The 14,807-nt window shown below is 27.4% G+C and overlaps 1 protein-coding gene and 1 non-coding gene across 2 annotated transcripts; one reads left to right on the top strand and one right to left on the bottom strand.

Annotated features, from left to right (window-relative positions):
• Nucleotides 1–664: 664 nt before the first annotated feature.
• Nucleotides 665–737, bottom strand: TRNAF-GAA. Its single transcript has one exon. It is a non-coding gene; the product is annotated as a tRNA-Phe (tRNA).
• A 7,168-nt stretch (nt 738–7,905) lies between these two features.
• Nucleotides 7,906–13,898, top strand: LOC110603976 (probable hexosyltransferase MUCI70). Its single transcript, XM_043951875.1, has 9 exons — nt 7,906–8,975; nt 9,536–9,829; nt 10,044–10,257; nt 10,458–10,567; nt 10,646–10,845; nt 11,215–11,318; nt 12,509–12,696; nt 12,807–13,006; nt 13,343–13,898. The coding sequence occupies exons 1-9, from the start codon at nt 8,717–8,719 to the stop codon at nt 13,565–13,567; spliced, it is 1,794 nt and encodes a 597-aa protein (XP_043807810.1). The 5' UTR covers nt 7,906–8,716; the 3' UTR covers nt 13,568–13,898.
• The last annotated feature ends 909 nt before the right edge of the window (nt 13,899–14,807 follow it).

Genomic DNA, 14,807 nt, shown 5'->3' with positions numbered 1-14,807 from the left:
GTAAAATTGGATTTTAAAAATTCTCTCTCCTCCTTTATCTAATTTTAACGGAAAATAGGACGGAAGGACTATTTCGTTGACGGAAATAAAACATAAGGACGTTTTAATAGGTTTCTGAAAATACAGGGACTGACTTATTAATAATGGCAATACTCAGGGACTAAATCATAAATTACCCTTTTTTTTATACTATAAATATTAAATAATAATTTTTTTCTATATAAAAAAAGTTAAACTAAAATATATTAGTCGCTTTATTTTTAGTTATTGTAATTTCAAAACTTATAAATTAATCTCTTTCATGAAAAATATAATTAATTGTTATTGCTATATTATATTTAAGGATTAATTTATTATATAAATTTAAATTATAATATGATAATATTATTAAAATATATGAAATTAAAGAGATTAAATTGTGTATAGAATAAAAAAAATCATATTGTATATGAAGTAATTCACAGATTTTTTTTTAATTATAAAACTAAATGGATAATTTTTAAAATAAAGATTTTATTAAATTATAATTTATTCTTTAAAAAAATAAAAAGGAAAAAGGAATATGGTGTGGGAAGGTTAATGATACTGCTGCAATTCCCAGACATTGTTGTCGGATTGGGTTTGCTAAATGGGTTTAGAGTTTGATCTAAAAAGATTGAGAAAATGCGGTGAGCGTGGATCGAACACGCGACCTTCAGATCTTCAGTCTGACGCTCTCCCAACTGAGCTATCCCCGCTACACGACAATTCTCTCTTGTATAAACAACAAAACGCCAGTATTTCAATCTTCAAAAATTAGAAAATTTCGCACCGTAATAAGCGTATTCAATTTGCACCTGTCGACGTCGTCGTTTTAGAATTAGGAAATCGCTTTATAAAATATATATATATATTATTTTAAATATTATTTAAAAAAATTCAAAAATATTTTATTATTTGAGACTTTTACAGCTAAAATATATAAAATTTTAATTCCAAATTAATTTTCATTTTTAACTAATACATTGAATGACAGTTGTTTAACGGCAGCTGAACCAGTAATCTCATGTAGACTTTTTGTATTCACATTGAATGATGGAAAATATGGGATTCCATTAAAAATTTATTACTTTTAATTTATATATTTTTTTAAAAAAATATATTTAATTTAGACAAAATCAGTAGATTTTAAGTACACTTTTCTAAATATGATGACTAATTATTTTCCTTCAAAAATTAAATAATTCATATTATTAAATTATTATTAAAAAATTAATAATCTTTTCCAATATAAATATTAAATAAAGGAATATTAGAAACATATAATTAGGACAAATAAAAAAAGGGAACTGTCCTTATGGACATATAATTAGATATTGAAGAATTTAGTTTAGCCTCCCACGTAGGTGGAAAAATGATTTTTAAAGTATGTATATAGTTAAATAAAAAAATACTAAATATTTTGAATTAATTATTTTAAATTAATTATGCTATTTTATATTAATTTATTAAAAATTTTAAAAAAATTATTTTTAATCTCTGAAATATAATATAATTAACAAATTTACCTTTTTATTTTTAAAATCTAATACTTTCGTTCTTAAAATTTAATTTTATCAAAATTTAAGATCTTTTCATAAAAAATTTATATTAAATCAATAATTTTCACTCGATTCAAGAAAAAAGAATAAATATAATTTTAAAAATATTTTTATTAATAATAAAATAAAAAATTATTATTTAATTCTTATCATATGAAAAAACTTACTATTTAGTCTTTTAATTTTAAAAGATATATTAAAATATCTCTGACATGTTAAAAAATTTACTAGTTAGTTTCTCTATTAATTTTATTACTAAATATTTTATTATTTAGTCTCTATAGTTTAAAAAAATTATTAGTTGGTGCTTAAATTATTAAAAAATTTACTAATTAATCTCTTTATATCAATAGTATTTTAAATTTTTTTTTTATAATACTTAACGATTAAAATTAATAGAAAGACTAAATAGTAGACTTTTTAAAATGCCATTGACGTTTTAATGAATTTTTCAAATGGTAAGTAGTGATCGACAGCGAATAATATCACAAAAATAAATTTTATTGAGTTTTGACTTTTTATTTTTAATAATTTAAATTTTATATATTTTGATTTTCATTATTTTTGATGAATTTAAATATTAAATTTATTAAAATTTTTATTTATTTATGAAGATTGAGTTTGAGATTTTATTTTTTGGATTTTGACGAAATTAAATTTCAGGGACTAAAGTATTGAATTTTAAAAATAGAGGGATAAATCTATTGATTATCTAATATTTTAAAGACGATAATGTATTTTTTCCTTTGAGAGGGTGACCTATAAATTTGTAAGAACTAAATTTTAAGAACTAAACTGTTGGATTATAGAAAGGATAATTTTTGACAGAATTAAACCTTAAGAACGAAAAGTGTTGGATTCTAAACATAGAGAGATGAATTCGTTAATTACATTATATTTCAGAAACTAAAAAATAATTTTTCTAAAATTTAAACTAAAATCATAACCTATTAAATATCTAAAATTATAAAAATTATAATAATTAAATATAAATCAAAAAATAATTTTTTTCATTTAAAAGTAACAATTATTTTCATTGAGTAATGTGTCAAACAAAAACATAATTAAAATTTGAAATTAATTTTATGCGAGCAAAGAAAAAAAAAATCTTACCTGGTTTTGAAATTCTTTTGTCATTTAAGGCTTTAATTATAATAATTTAAATTATAATTTGTCTTAATCTGTATTAATTATAGAGACCTAACCCTAAAAAGCAGAAGGGTTTGGATTTAATGAAACGATAACAAAGCTTGAAATTCAAAGCCACAGAAGGCAATGACATTGTAACAACCCAATAATTGAGTATCTCTATTGTATGGGTATCATATCAAATTTCGATAATTTTTTTTTTATATGAGAATTGAAAAACAGAATTTGAGATATCTCATATTTATTTAAATGTATTTATCACTAGATTATAGAGTGATTATATCAAAATTTATATAAATATATTTTTTGAAATTATCATTTTAAGATTTTAATATTTTATTAAATATTAATTTTTATTTATTTTTAATAAATTGAATAAAAGTAAAAGGAATGGTAAATTAAATTAGACCAAACATGAACGGTTAGAAGAATACTATTGAGACTTTTTTTTTTTATAAAAAAAAAAATTCAAGAGAAAGAGAAAAAAATTAATATAACAACATTATTATTAATTTATAATAGTATTTTTGTATTATTTGTAAAAATATGTTATTAACTTTATATATTAAATTGTTAGTGTTTTTTATATTCTTGAAAATTTCACTATTGTATTTAAAAAAAGAAAATGTCACTGTTTTATTAATTTAATAATTTTCATAAAACTAATTACTTTAAAAAAATATGTATTTTTTATACATAAAAAATACAACACTTTTAGTTAATTTTTTTAGTTATTAATCAAGGAAATTAAATAATCTTTTTTAGTTATTAATCAAAGAAATTAAATAATGTGAATATTTAATATTATAAAAATTAAATAATAAATATAAATATAATTAAATTGACTTAATAATATAAATATTTGAGAAATGTTAATGAATTTTTTTGATAAAATGATAAAATTTTGATTTTATAAAATAGAAAAATATTTTAATTGAGTAATTTTTAAATAGGAGCAAATTAATAAATTCTCTAAAAATTAAAGATTCTTTTTAATATTAAAAAATACCTAAATATCAAGTAATTTCAAAAATTTCAGAACCATGGCTTCCCTTGCTCTTGCCTACCTTAGCTAGGGTGAGCAGTATTCGGTTCAAACCGAAAAAATTGACCGAATCGAATTGATTTGAAATTTTGATTCGATTTTTTATACATTTCAGTTTGGTTCGGTTTTTAATTTCAGAAATTTCGGTTATTTCGGTTCGATTCAATTTTGATAAAAAAAAATAAAAAAATCAAACCGAACCGATTAGTGATAATAATATATTTTTTAATAATATAGAGAAATTAAATCATATTAAGATTAAAATATTTTAATTAAATTTTAAAATATTAAAATTAAAGTGTAAAAAATAAAAAAATTATTAAAAATCAAAATCGATCAAACCGAACCGAACCGAATCAGATCGGTTCGATTCAATTCGATTTCTGATCAAAATCGGTTCGGTTCGGTTTTCATAAACACTAAAATTTTAATTTTCGGTTTATTCGATTCAGTTTGATTTAAAACCGAACCGACCAAATGCTCACCCCTACCCTTAACCGTTGCTTCGCTACCAGCTTTTCACTAATTGTTTAAAAAATGAAATTTTAATTTTATTTTGATAAAAAAAAATTAGTTATTCAAAATTTACATAAACATTTAGATATACTTTTAACTATAATTTAAAGGTCAAAAGTCTACATTTTAAATAAAAAATTAAATACCAAAAATATTATTTGAATAATATTTTATTTTAAAATAAATTAAAATTTCACCAAAGCAATATATATATATATATGAAAAAAAAATGTTATTGTCATTTCTCAATATTGGCATTTCCAACAAATGTTATAACTCAATAGTTGAAAGTGAAAATGATGCCCAATTCTACCAATTCCATATGAATTCAAAATTCAATGTCATTTCATTATCAATGCATAAATCAAATGTTGAAACATTTAAAAGAGAGAGATGCCAAGTTCCTCTCATTCATTTTCTATCAAATGTATTATTATGCCAATAATGACTATAACTTGTACATGATGTCGAAGCGTGCATTAGTTTTTCATTGTTTGATTATAAATATTGATCCCACGTAATAATCGTTCAAAATAAATTATGAGCAGTTAGAGTAATGTGATAAGAATATAATAAAAGAAAATATAATCACATATATCTCGTCCACAAAAAGAAAGATCAGACACCGTGACACTTAGTATATCATCAAAACTCGCCATCTTCTGCACAGGTTGAGTTTTCATGAAAAATTACCGTTAATAAATACAATTTAATAAATTCACATTATATCTATAATTGTTGGATTTCCTATCCATGACTAAGACTAGTTAAATTTGTAAGAGATGCAATAACTAATTTTTATCTTTTTATAGTATAAAAGCTAATTATCACAGAAATCGAAATATGCATTAGTACACACTGATTTCAAACTCTAAGTATTTCATTATATTTGCCCATTATATTAATAATTTGAACGTCGAAGTGGCCACCACTTTATTTTTTTTTATTTTATTCTCGTATTACTATTAATTTTATATTTTTTTTCGCCAATATATATTCACAACTTGAATTTTACTTAAAAAAGTTTTATAGCCTATAACACATTTGAATTATTAAAAAATATAATTAACATAACTTGAATAACTTTATCAATAATAGTCAATCATATATTAATAGTAATAGTATAAGGTTTATAAAGTTTAAAATTACATCTCACTCTCTATTTTTTTCTATGCTAAAAAAATATTTTATTTAAATTTAAATTAATCTAATAATTCTATACAGGATTTATACAAACTTGCTTATTGAGAATGTCAAATTATTTAATTTTATTTTAAAATAATTTAGGTATATCAAAAACGTTTCAAAATTCAAAATATTATCCAGTAAATTACCCTCACCATTTTATAATTTTTATTCACTTTACGTTTTAGATAATAAATTTTTTATTAAATTTTTAATTATACTCATTTTAAAAATATTAAATATTATAAAAATTTTTACGCGTGTTTATATTTTAATTTAAATGACTCAATCTTTACATTTTAGTGCAATTTTAATTAATTTATAAATTTATAAATTTAATAATTGATATGACAATTTAATTATTTAATTAGCATATCACGTATATTATTATAATTATTTTTTAATTAGTCAATTAATTGAAAAAAATTTAATTTGTATTATTTTAATTCAAACGTTTAAATTTTAAATAAATTGATCAACATTCACAGTTAAGTGTAATTTTAATTAATTTTTAAAATAAATAATCTAATTATTAAATATGCAACTCACATTTTTAATAATAAATTTTATTTTACAGTAGTAATTATAAAAATTTTATAGTAAATATATTATTTAATTCAAAATAATAATATATACAAAATAATTAAAAATAATATATTTATTATAAAATTTTTATAATTATTATTATAAAACAAATTTTATTTACTTTTTAAACTGTGAACTGCATATTTAATAGTTAGATTACTATTATTCTTAGAATTAAATATATCATTTAACTATAGTTAAATATATATAATATTATTTTTATATATAAAATTAATTTATATTTTAAAAATAATAAAATATTACATTTCACATTTTATTTGGACTCTTATATTTTAATTTTTAAAAATTGATTAAAATTACATCCAAATATAATTGTTAACCGTTAAACTAAAATTTAAATATTTAAATTAAAGTATAAATATATGTAAATATTTAGTTTTTTTAATTATTTAATATATATATACTATTAAATTTAAAAATTTATAGATAGGTTAAAATTGTATTAAAATATAAAAGTTGGACTAATTAAATTAAAATAAAAATATTTAGATTAAAATGTAAATATATATAAATATTGAAAAAATACTAATAATTTTAAAATAATTAAAAAAATAAAAAATATAAAACAGTAATTTTTTTTTAATATTATACGCAAACTCAACTATTCCTTAGATTTCAAATATTCTATTATGTATAATAATATTCTATTATGAAGTTCAACATGAAACTTCAAGTTTAATTCAATGATTATTTTATTTTATTTTTTTATAATTTATAAAATAAGAGCTTATGTATATATTCAATTCAATTAGTTTTTAAAATTAATTATCATATTTACAAACATAATAAGTTAAAAAAAAATAATTATTTTTCATTTGAAAAATCATTTAAAAATAAATACACGTATAAAAAGTTATGAGTATTTTATAAAAATCAAACTGAATTGATTTTTAATCAAAAATCAAATCGAATCATTTTGATTCAATTTGATTTGATCGATTTGAATTTGGTTTGTTTTTTTTTTTATTTTTTTTTATTAAATCTGAATCGAATTGAAATAATTAAAATTTTTGAAACTAAACGGAAATAAATAAAAAATCGAATCAAATTTTTAAATTAATTTAATTTGATTGATTTTTTCGATTTAATATTGCTAGACATTTTGTTGAGGTTAATATTTATATGTTAAAGTAGAGAAGCAATATCCTTCATGAAATTGTGGTGGATCCATTGCTGGTGGATGTGTTTTATCAATATTCTCCATTAATTTTATGTGCTTACCTTAAAGAAAATGCAATGAAAATCTCATATGTGTCCATGAAAATTACATTAAATAAATAAATTAAATATAATATTTGAATAAATAATTAAACCCACCTCCCCACATCATTGACCCCATATATCATTAATTGCCATTGGATCATTAAAAAATAAACATAGAGTATTTTTATTAAATTAATAAAATATCATAATACATAATTCAACGTTATTTAAAAAATATTATTATATGAGAAATTTAATAATTATTTTAAAATTATTAAAATATTTAATAATTAAAATAAATATAAAAATTAATAAATAATCTGATGATAACAAATGCATTCCAATAAATTTGAGAATATCATATTCTCTGTGTTTTGATTCTTAGCTTCTATTTAAAATAATTAATAAATATATATATTTTAAAATTTTAATAATATTTTAATTTACTTTTTAAAATTAAAATTTTAATATTTCGAAATAGAAAGTTATTTATAATTTTGAATTGATGAGGAAATATTTTTATTTTTATTTTTAATTTGAGTTACAATTATTCCGCTAATTACCATGTTCAAGCTTTGACAAATGTCTTAATCATGACTTCGATTGCAATAATTTTATTGTACAACTTCAGAGCTATAAATCACCGTCAGATTTAAGGTTTACATCACGGGAATGGCGTTGGGTTAGCCAACCAAAATAATTCCATGATTTAATTTCCTTTGCATTTTTTTTTAAAAATTTCCATAGAATATAAATATTAGATCCAAAGTTTTTATTTTTTTTGCAATTACCTTCAAATTTTGAAGAAATGGAACAAAAATTTACATAAATCTGAAATCCCAGATTTGATAAAATACAGAGAAAACCTCGATTTCACCAACCCATGATTTTTTGCTCAAAACCCTATCCGCCAATCACAAACCCTAGATTTATTCTCTTCATAATTCTTTTTTTGTCTGATTAATTCTATTGTCCTTTATACAATCACTTTGATCTGCGAGTTTATAGATTTGAATTTCTGCTTCTACACTAAATTGTTACTTGTTTTCTGATTTGTTCATAGATTTGTTTATTGCCCACTTCTGTCTTCTGGGATTGTTGAGTACAATTTGGTTACACAGAGCTCTGATTTCACTGAAAAGTAAGTTTGCCCCAGTAGTTTGGGGCAATTTGGTGAACTGGGTCTGAACTATTTCTCTCTTTTGCTCATTTTTTGGTGGGTGATTTTGGACTATTATTTCGATATTTTATCCCAGAAAACGAGTGCTTGGGCAATTGGCGAACTGGGTCTTCATGATTTTTTTCTTTTAACCCATTATTACTCGGTAGATTTGTTTGGTAGAAACATCGAAAACCAGTGCCATTTTTTTTTTTTGGAAGAAGGAGATGAGATGAGAGGGGTATTGTTTAGTGTGAGGTTTAAGCAGAGACAATGACTGGAGGGTCATTGGGGATTCGGTCTGGAAGTTATGGATCATTGGAGAAGCATTTTCAACAGCATCAGCAGAACGGTGGTGGCGTTCACTTGCCTATCCAAACGATAAGCCGGACTAAACCTGCCAAGATGCTCAAAGACAAGGAGAGACTCTTTCATTGGATCTGCAAGTTTGCCGGCCGGAAAAAGGTTGGAATGCTGTTCCTCTGTATCATCTCCGCAGCCGTTTTCGTCTGGGTTTTGTATGTAGGAAAAGGTCTGATTCTCCATCCATCTGTATCCTCGTTCTGTTTTTGTTGTTAATGGTTTAAATAATAGCTCATGGAATTATAGCAACTGTCGGTTGCGTTTCTTAGTTTGGGAGAATGGCTGAAATTGATTCACGCTTGATTGTTTGAGTTATCACCATGCTTAGATTGCTTGTGTTGTAGTTCTTGCAATTATTATTATTGTTATTTAGTTATTCTGAGTTGGTTGTTTAAATTGGAAAATGAGTACAGAGGGACATACGCGTCATGCCTGTTTCAGATGACTTGTGCTCTGTCCTTTTGTTAGATGAGCAAGTGAACATGGATAGTTGGTTGTTTAAATTGAACTCTGTATCATTAATGAGATGCTGATTGCAATTGGTCTAATTGGATAACGTTGATATGAACCAAGACAGCATCTAATTTTGAAATATTCCATTTCGGTCACTTTTTCTTTTTTTTGGTTCCTCTTCTCTTGTTGTGTCTTCTCATCAGTGGATTATGCTGTAATCTGTTCCCTTGTTCCCTATGGGTAAAGAAGTGATGTTTGCACTGTGGCTTGTTTCAGGTGAAGATTCACAGGAAGGTGATCGTGTTCCAAACTTTAGCCTTAATAGCACTGTTCCCTTTAGCAATCCAGAGAATCAGACTCGTATACTTGAGGAGCTCCCTTTGCCCCTTCCTTCTCCTTCTCCTCCTCCCCCTCCCCCTCCCCCTCCACCTCTCCCTTCCCCTCCACCTCCCCCTCCCCCTCCTCCTTCTCCTCATTATTTTACAGGCTACACTCTTCCTCCAGGGCATCCATGTAATAGCTTCACTTTACCTCCCCCACCAGCTGATAAAAAAAGAACTGGACCAAGGCGTAAGTTATTCTTTCACCCTCTACATGTTCTTTGTACACTTTTCTCCTCTCTTTGTTGGGTTTAATAGTCAATGCTGCTCAACATTCCTCCTTGTTGGGTTATTGATATGTAGATACTTCAAGCTAGCAGGGATAATGAGTCTATTTAGCATATGGATTAAGGATAATATTATGCCATTGATGTTTCTGAGTTCACATGGTAATTACATTGCAGCATGTCCTGTGTGTTACCTTCCTGTGGAAGAAGCGATTGCTTTGATGCCAAAGTTACCCTCATTTTCTCCTATAGTTAATAGCTTGACATATATCTATGAGGATCCACTAAGTAGGGATGGAGAATTTGGAGGCTCAGAGTTTGGTGGGTACCCTACTCTAAAGCAGAGAAGTGACTCTTATGATATTAGAGAGTCGATGAGTATTCATTGTGGGTATGCTTTCTTGCTCTCTCTTGATTTTTCTTATACATATTTATAAGTACTGGAGGTTACTTTCTTCAGAATTTTGCCACACCTACTTTACATCTTTAAGAAATCATGCTAATAATTTATTCTTTGAGACCTTCCATTGATTGTTGACTCCTATCTATCCATTGTGTTATTTCTGGTTGGTGTGCATGTGAATTAATCAGATTTGTCAGAGGGAAAAAACCTGGCCGCAATACAGGATTTGACATGGATGAAATTGACCTGGCTGCAATGGAGCAGTGTCGTGGGGTGGTTGTTGCTTCGGCAATATTTGGTATTCCTCTGGATAATGGAATCATTTGCCCTGCCTGAGTGGGTTGGTATCTTATGAAATAATCTTCTTTCCTTTCAGGAGCCTTTGACAACATCCAGCAGCCAAGTAATATTAGTGAATACTCCAAGAAAACTGTATGCTTCTTCATGTTTGTCGATGAAGAAACAGAAGCATATTTGAAGAAGAATAGTGATCTAGACGGCAGCAGGAAGATTGGGATCTGGAGAATAGTAGTCGTTCATAATCTTCCTTACGCAGATGGAAGACGCAATGGAAAGGTAAATGTTCTAGATTATAATCAGCATTTAAAAAAAAATGATCAGACTGTGGCTTGTTTCTTTAGTTGTTCAGAATGTGATGCAATATCTTTAAATGTTAGCATTCCATTATCTTGACTGATGATCTATGGGCATGAATGGTTGGGAAGATTCATGTAGTATTGCACTTACTTCTTTCTATTATAAATGTGCGAGCTGTGTAGCAACTTTCATAAACATTAAGATGGCATTTTCTTCAATAAACTGATTGCTTATGGATCAGACTATAGCTTGAATTGTTTTAAATTTAATATTTATGACTAAAAGGATATCTTAGTGATACAAGATAGCACTTAAATATGCCTTTTGATCCGGTCGTGCCAATGACAGGTTCCAAAGCTTCTAGCGCATAGGATGTTTCCTAATGCCCGCTTTTCTTTATGGATTGATGGGAAACTTGAACTTATTGTGGATCCGTATCAAATTCTTGAAAGGTAAATCTGATTTATGCGCTTTTTTTTTCCTTTAATTTTCTGGATCCATCTAGGACCTTTCCATTAATTTTCATGAGTTTGGAATGCTTTCAAGTGTCAAATCATTACAGCTGCCAAGCTAACTAGGTCTGACATAAAACGCTATTCTGGTTCATCTAATTTTCTCAAATTGAACATTACATGTTCCCAAGTGTGATCATTTACCATAACCTGAAACTACGGTTGGTTGCCTGCTAAACCTGTTTCCAATTGCACCTTTTTTTTTTCTTGAAAACTAATTTTAGTTGATGAGTACTTTCTGTTAGTTATTATTCTATTTTTACATTGTATTGTTAGTCTTTGTATTGCTGTGTATAATGCTTACATTTTGTCTTAAGGGTTAGCTCTTTGTTGTTTGTTAATGCTTACTTAATTACTATCCTATGGAACTCAATATATCTAAAGACACCATAGACCATATATGTTCAATTTTCCCTTTTCCCTTCTATATGAATTCTTTTTTGCTTCCCAACCCTGAAGATATACTCTTTTGGTTTGGTCTGGAGACCTTGAAGACGTGGTTTCATAATTACAGCTCATGCTCATGGCATGCATAAGAAGATTCCAGTCATTTCTGTGAATTCCATTCTTAGCTTTCGTCCTCCACAGTTATATCATCCTGTTCAATGAATCTCTCAATATATCCACACCCTGTTGTCGCCTCTCATTCAAGGTACTGCGTAGACTAGTATGATCCTGGTTGGGGCATGCTGGTGTATGTCTTGGTTCCAAATCTCATATTACCAAAAGCTGAAGAAAAAAAAGGTTCTGGTTTAATTTTTTTTTCTACCTCATTCCCTATTAATACTTCAATTACTCTAGTCTTATTGGGTCAAAAAGAATTTCATGTAAAACTAGTTTATGGACAAGTCACATGCTTAGGCCTGGATAACAAGTCAACAAGATGGTGGTTGGGGGATGGTCCAACGAACTTAGAAAGAGAAATAAATATTTTTCTCTAGAATGGTTGTAGATTATGAAGGCACCAGGATTGTCAAGTTAGATAGTGTTTCCAAAGCAGTGCTAAATTGCAGTAATGGAAGTTTGTTGTAAACAAGAGCAACAAACTTTTACACTACTATTTGTTGCTGTTTTCTATCTGGTGAGGCTAGAGTCAACCAATTATTATTATTTTTTGAGCCAATCTTCAGGCACTTGTGGAGAAAAAATGCTACACTTGCAATTTCTAGACATTATAAGCGTTTTGATGTGTTCGTTGAAGCTGAGGCAAATAAAGCAGCTGGGAAGTATGATAATGCCTCCATTGATTTTCAGATTGGTTTTTATAAAAAGGAGGGTTTGATCCCCTATTCTGTGGCCAAGCTTCCTATTACAAGTGGTAACTCTAATTGCCTGCTTTCTTTCTATTCTGTTGAACCTCTTTGCTTTCTTTTCTCTTGTGCTTCTTTGTCATTGATACGAGGTTTCTTTTGATGGGTGGCTCTGCAGATGTTCCTGAAGGATGTGTTATAATAAGGGAGCATGTTCCTATTAGCAACCTCTTTACGTGTCTTTGGTTCAATGAAGTTGACCGCTTTACATCGAGGGACCAAATCAGCTTTTCCACAGTAAGAGACAAAATTAGGGCAAAAACAAACTGGACTGTGAACATGTTCTTGGACTGTGAAAGGCGCAACTTTGTGGTTCAGGTGATGATTTTACTTTGTCAATCATGTTTGTTCAAACTAAAATGTCCTGTGAACAAGGCAGGTTTTGGGAGAGGAGCAATAACCGAACAAATTGCATTCTGTAATTAAAAAAGAAAGATCAATTTTGTAGATATAGTTTCAAAAGGTTGCAACCAAACGTTTCTGAAAATAATATGTAATAGACAATATAACATCTTCATTTGAAATTATTCCCAAGCCTATAAATAGCGATTGTTATTCCTTGACATGCTTCAATTCATTTTCCCTGCTTGCTTTACAGCACTTTATCTCTACGATACTTGTTCATAACCTCCAACTTTTTGTTACTCTATGTAGAAGTACCATAGAGATGTTTTAGAGCACATGGCTCATCTGCCTCCTGCTGTGTATCCACCACCACCTCCCCGTGTTTTGGTGTATGAACCACCAAAAAGAGCGTTTGAAACTTCAGCTGATAAGGTCACAAGTGTTCCAGTTCGGAGGGCAAAACGGGGGAGGAAGTCTGGCTCTAGGCGTCACCGCAAAGTTGTTGCTGGTGGCAGAGACATTGATTCAAGTTAAAGTTTTGTCAAGGAAAGTTATCATTTATTTTTTTCTTCCCTCCTAAAAATAATTCATTGGAGGGATGGAAGATTTGTGCCAGATGAGTGTTGTAGTTCTGTTACCACAGAGAACACTGCCTCTCATTCTTTACCTTTTTCTTTTCCTAGTTTTGAATTCTCCTTCTTTAATTCATTTTTTGTTGTATATATAATATGATAATTCCAATAAATATTATATGGGTTTCTACCAAAGTCCAGAAATGTAGTAACCCATTTTGTTGTTCATCATTATAACAAGGTTGTATTGAACTCAGTTTTTAATAGCAATATTGTCTCTTCTTCATTGAAAATGAATAAATTTAATGAAAACTACTGAATACATTTTTCTGTCGAACTTTGAGCATTTTTCATGGTGGATTATCTAGAAAACTTGTCTATAAAATGACTTTCGGTTTAATCGTTGCAGGCAATCCACCATGCATTTTGCCCTTGTTCAAAATGTTCTTGTTTGTTGAGTCTCAATCTCCCTATACCCACAATATTCTGAATGATTATTGTTTTGATTGATAAAATTTTAAGTATGTGCATCATGGAAAAAATGAAAAGACAGTAAAGCATGGAGGAACTTGTTGGAAGGAAAATTTTGTTCCTGTACAGAGTTGATGTAAACACCTATCATCAGGAATTTTTGTAATTATTGCAGCCTTAGTGTTGCTCTTCTTTTCTTGGTGCAACAGAGTAATTGCTGCTTCTTTTCTTAGCCTGCAAAGCAAGACAAATCGTGTCCTTTGATTGCTCTAGCCATTGCATTGCATGTGACAATGAGCGTCTACAACCGACCATCCAGCCTATGCACATGCCCTGTGTTGGCCATGATTAGCGAGGTAATCTTGTTTTAGTACAATGTTTGCTTTTTTAAAAAAGCTGTCTCTTAACTCTTTTAAGTTCATTCTAAATTAAGAAAGAACTTGCTTCCCCTAAGTGTTGGTCGGATGTGCCATCTGCTCCGCTGTTCCTCGTTAAAAATTGGGCTTCAGATTCTGTGAGCACATGGAGGATTTTAGATCTCGAGAGCCACAATAACAATTTTTGCCACCCTTCTGAAATTTAATGGTGGTTGGCAAGAGAAAGATGATTAAGATGGGTCTGTTCAGATTTGAAAGCTTTGTTCCCCAGCCATACTGAGGTGATTGCTCATTCATTACAGAAACTTGATGGTAATGCCTTTACCTTTTTTCTTTTTCTTCAGATTTGATAAT

This window comes from Manihot esculenta, chromosome 16, assembly GCF_001659605.2.
Source record: "Manihot esculenta cultivar AM560-2 chromosome 16, M.esculenta_v8, whole genome shotgun sequence".
In the NCBI taxonomy this organism is placed as follows: domain Eukaryota; kingdom Viridiplantae; phylum Streptophyta; class Magnoliopsida; order Malpighiales; family Euphorbiaceae; genus Manihot; species Manihot esculenta.
Note: the sequence above shows the minus strand (reverse complement) of the source record. Positions and strands in the feature narration are given on the sequence as shown.

What these genes read in the sequence shown, in the direction of transcription:
- LOC110603976 (XM_043951875.1), top strand. Translation starts at nt 8,717, where the DNA reads ATGACTGGAGGGTCATTGGGGATTCGGTCTGGAAGTTATGGATCATTG. An exon ending in GGTTTTGTATGTAGGAAAAG is followed by an intron (nt 8,976 to 9,535) that starts GTCTGATTCTCC and finishes GGCTTGTTTCAG; the next exon opens with GTGAAGATTCACAGGAAGGT. An exon ending in TCGATGAGTATTCATTGTGG is followed by an intron (nt 10,258 to 10,457) that starts GTATGCTTTCTT and finishes TGAATTAATCAG; the next exon opens with ATTTGTCAGAGGGAAAAAAC.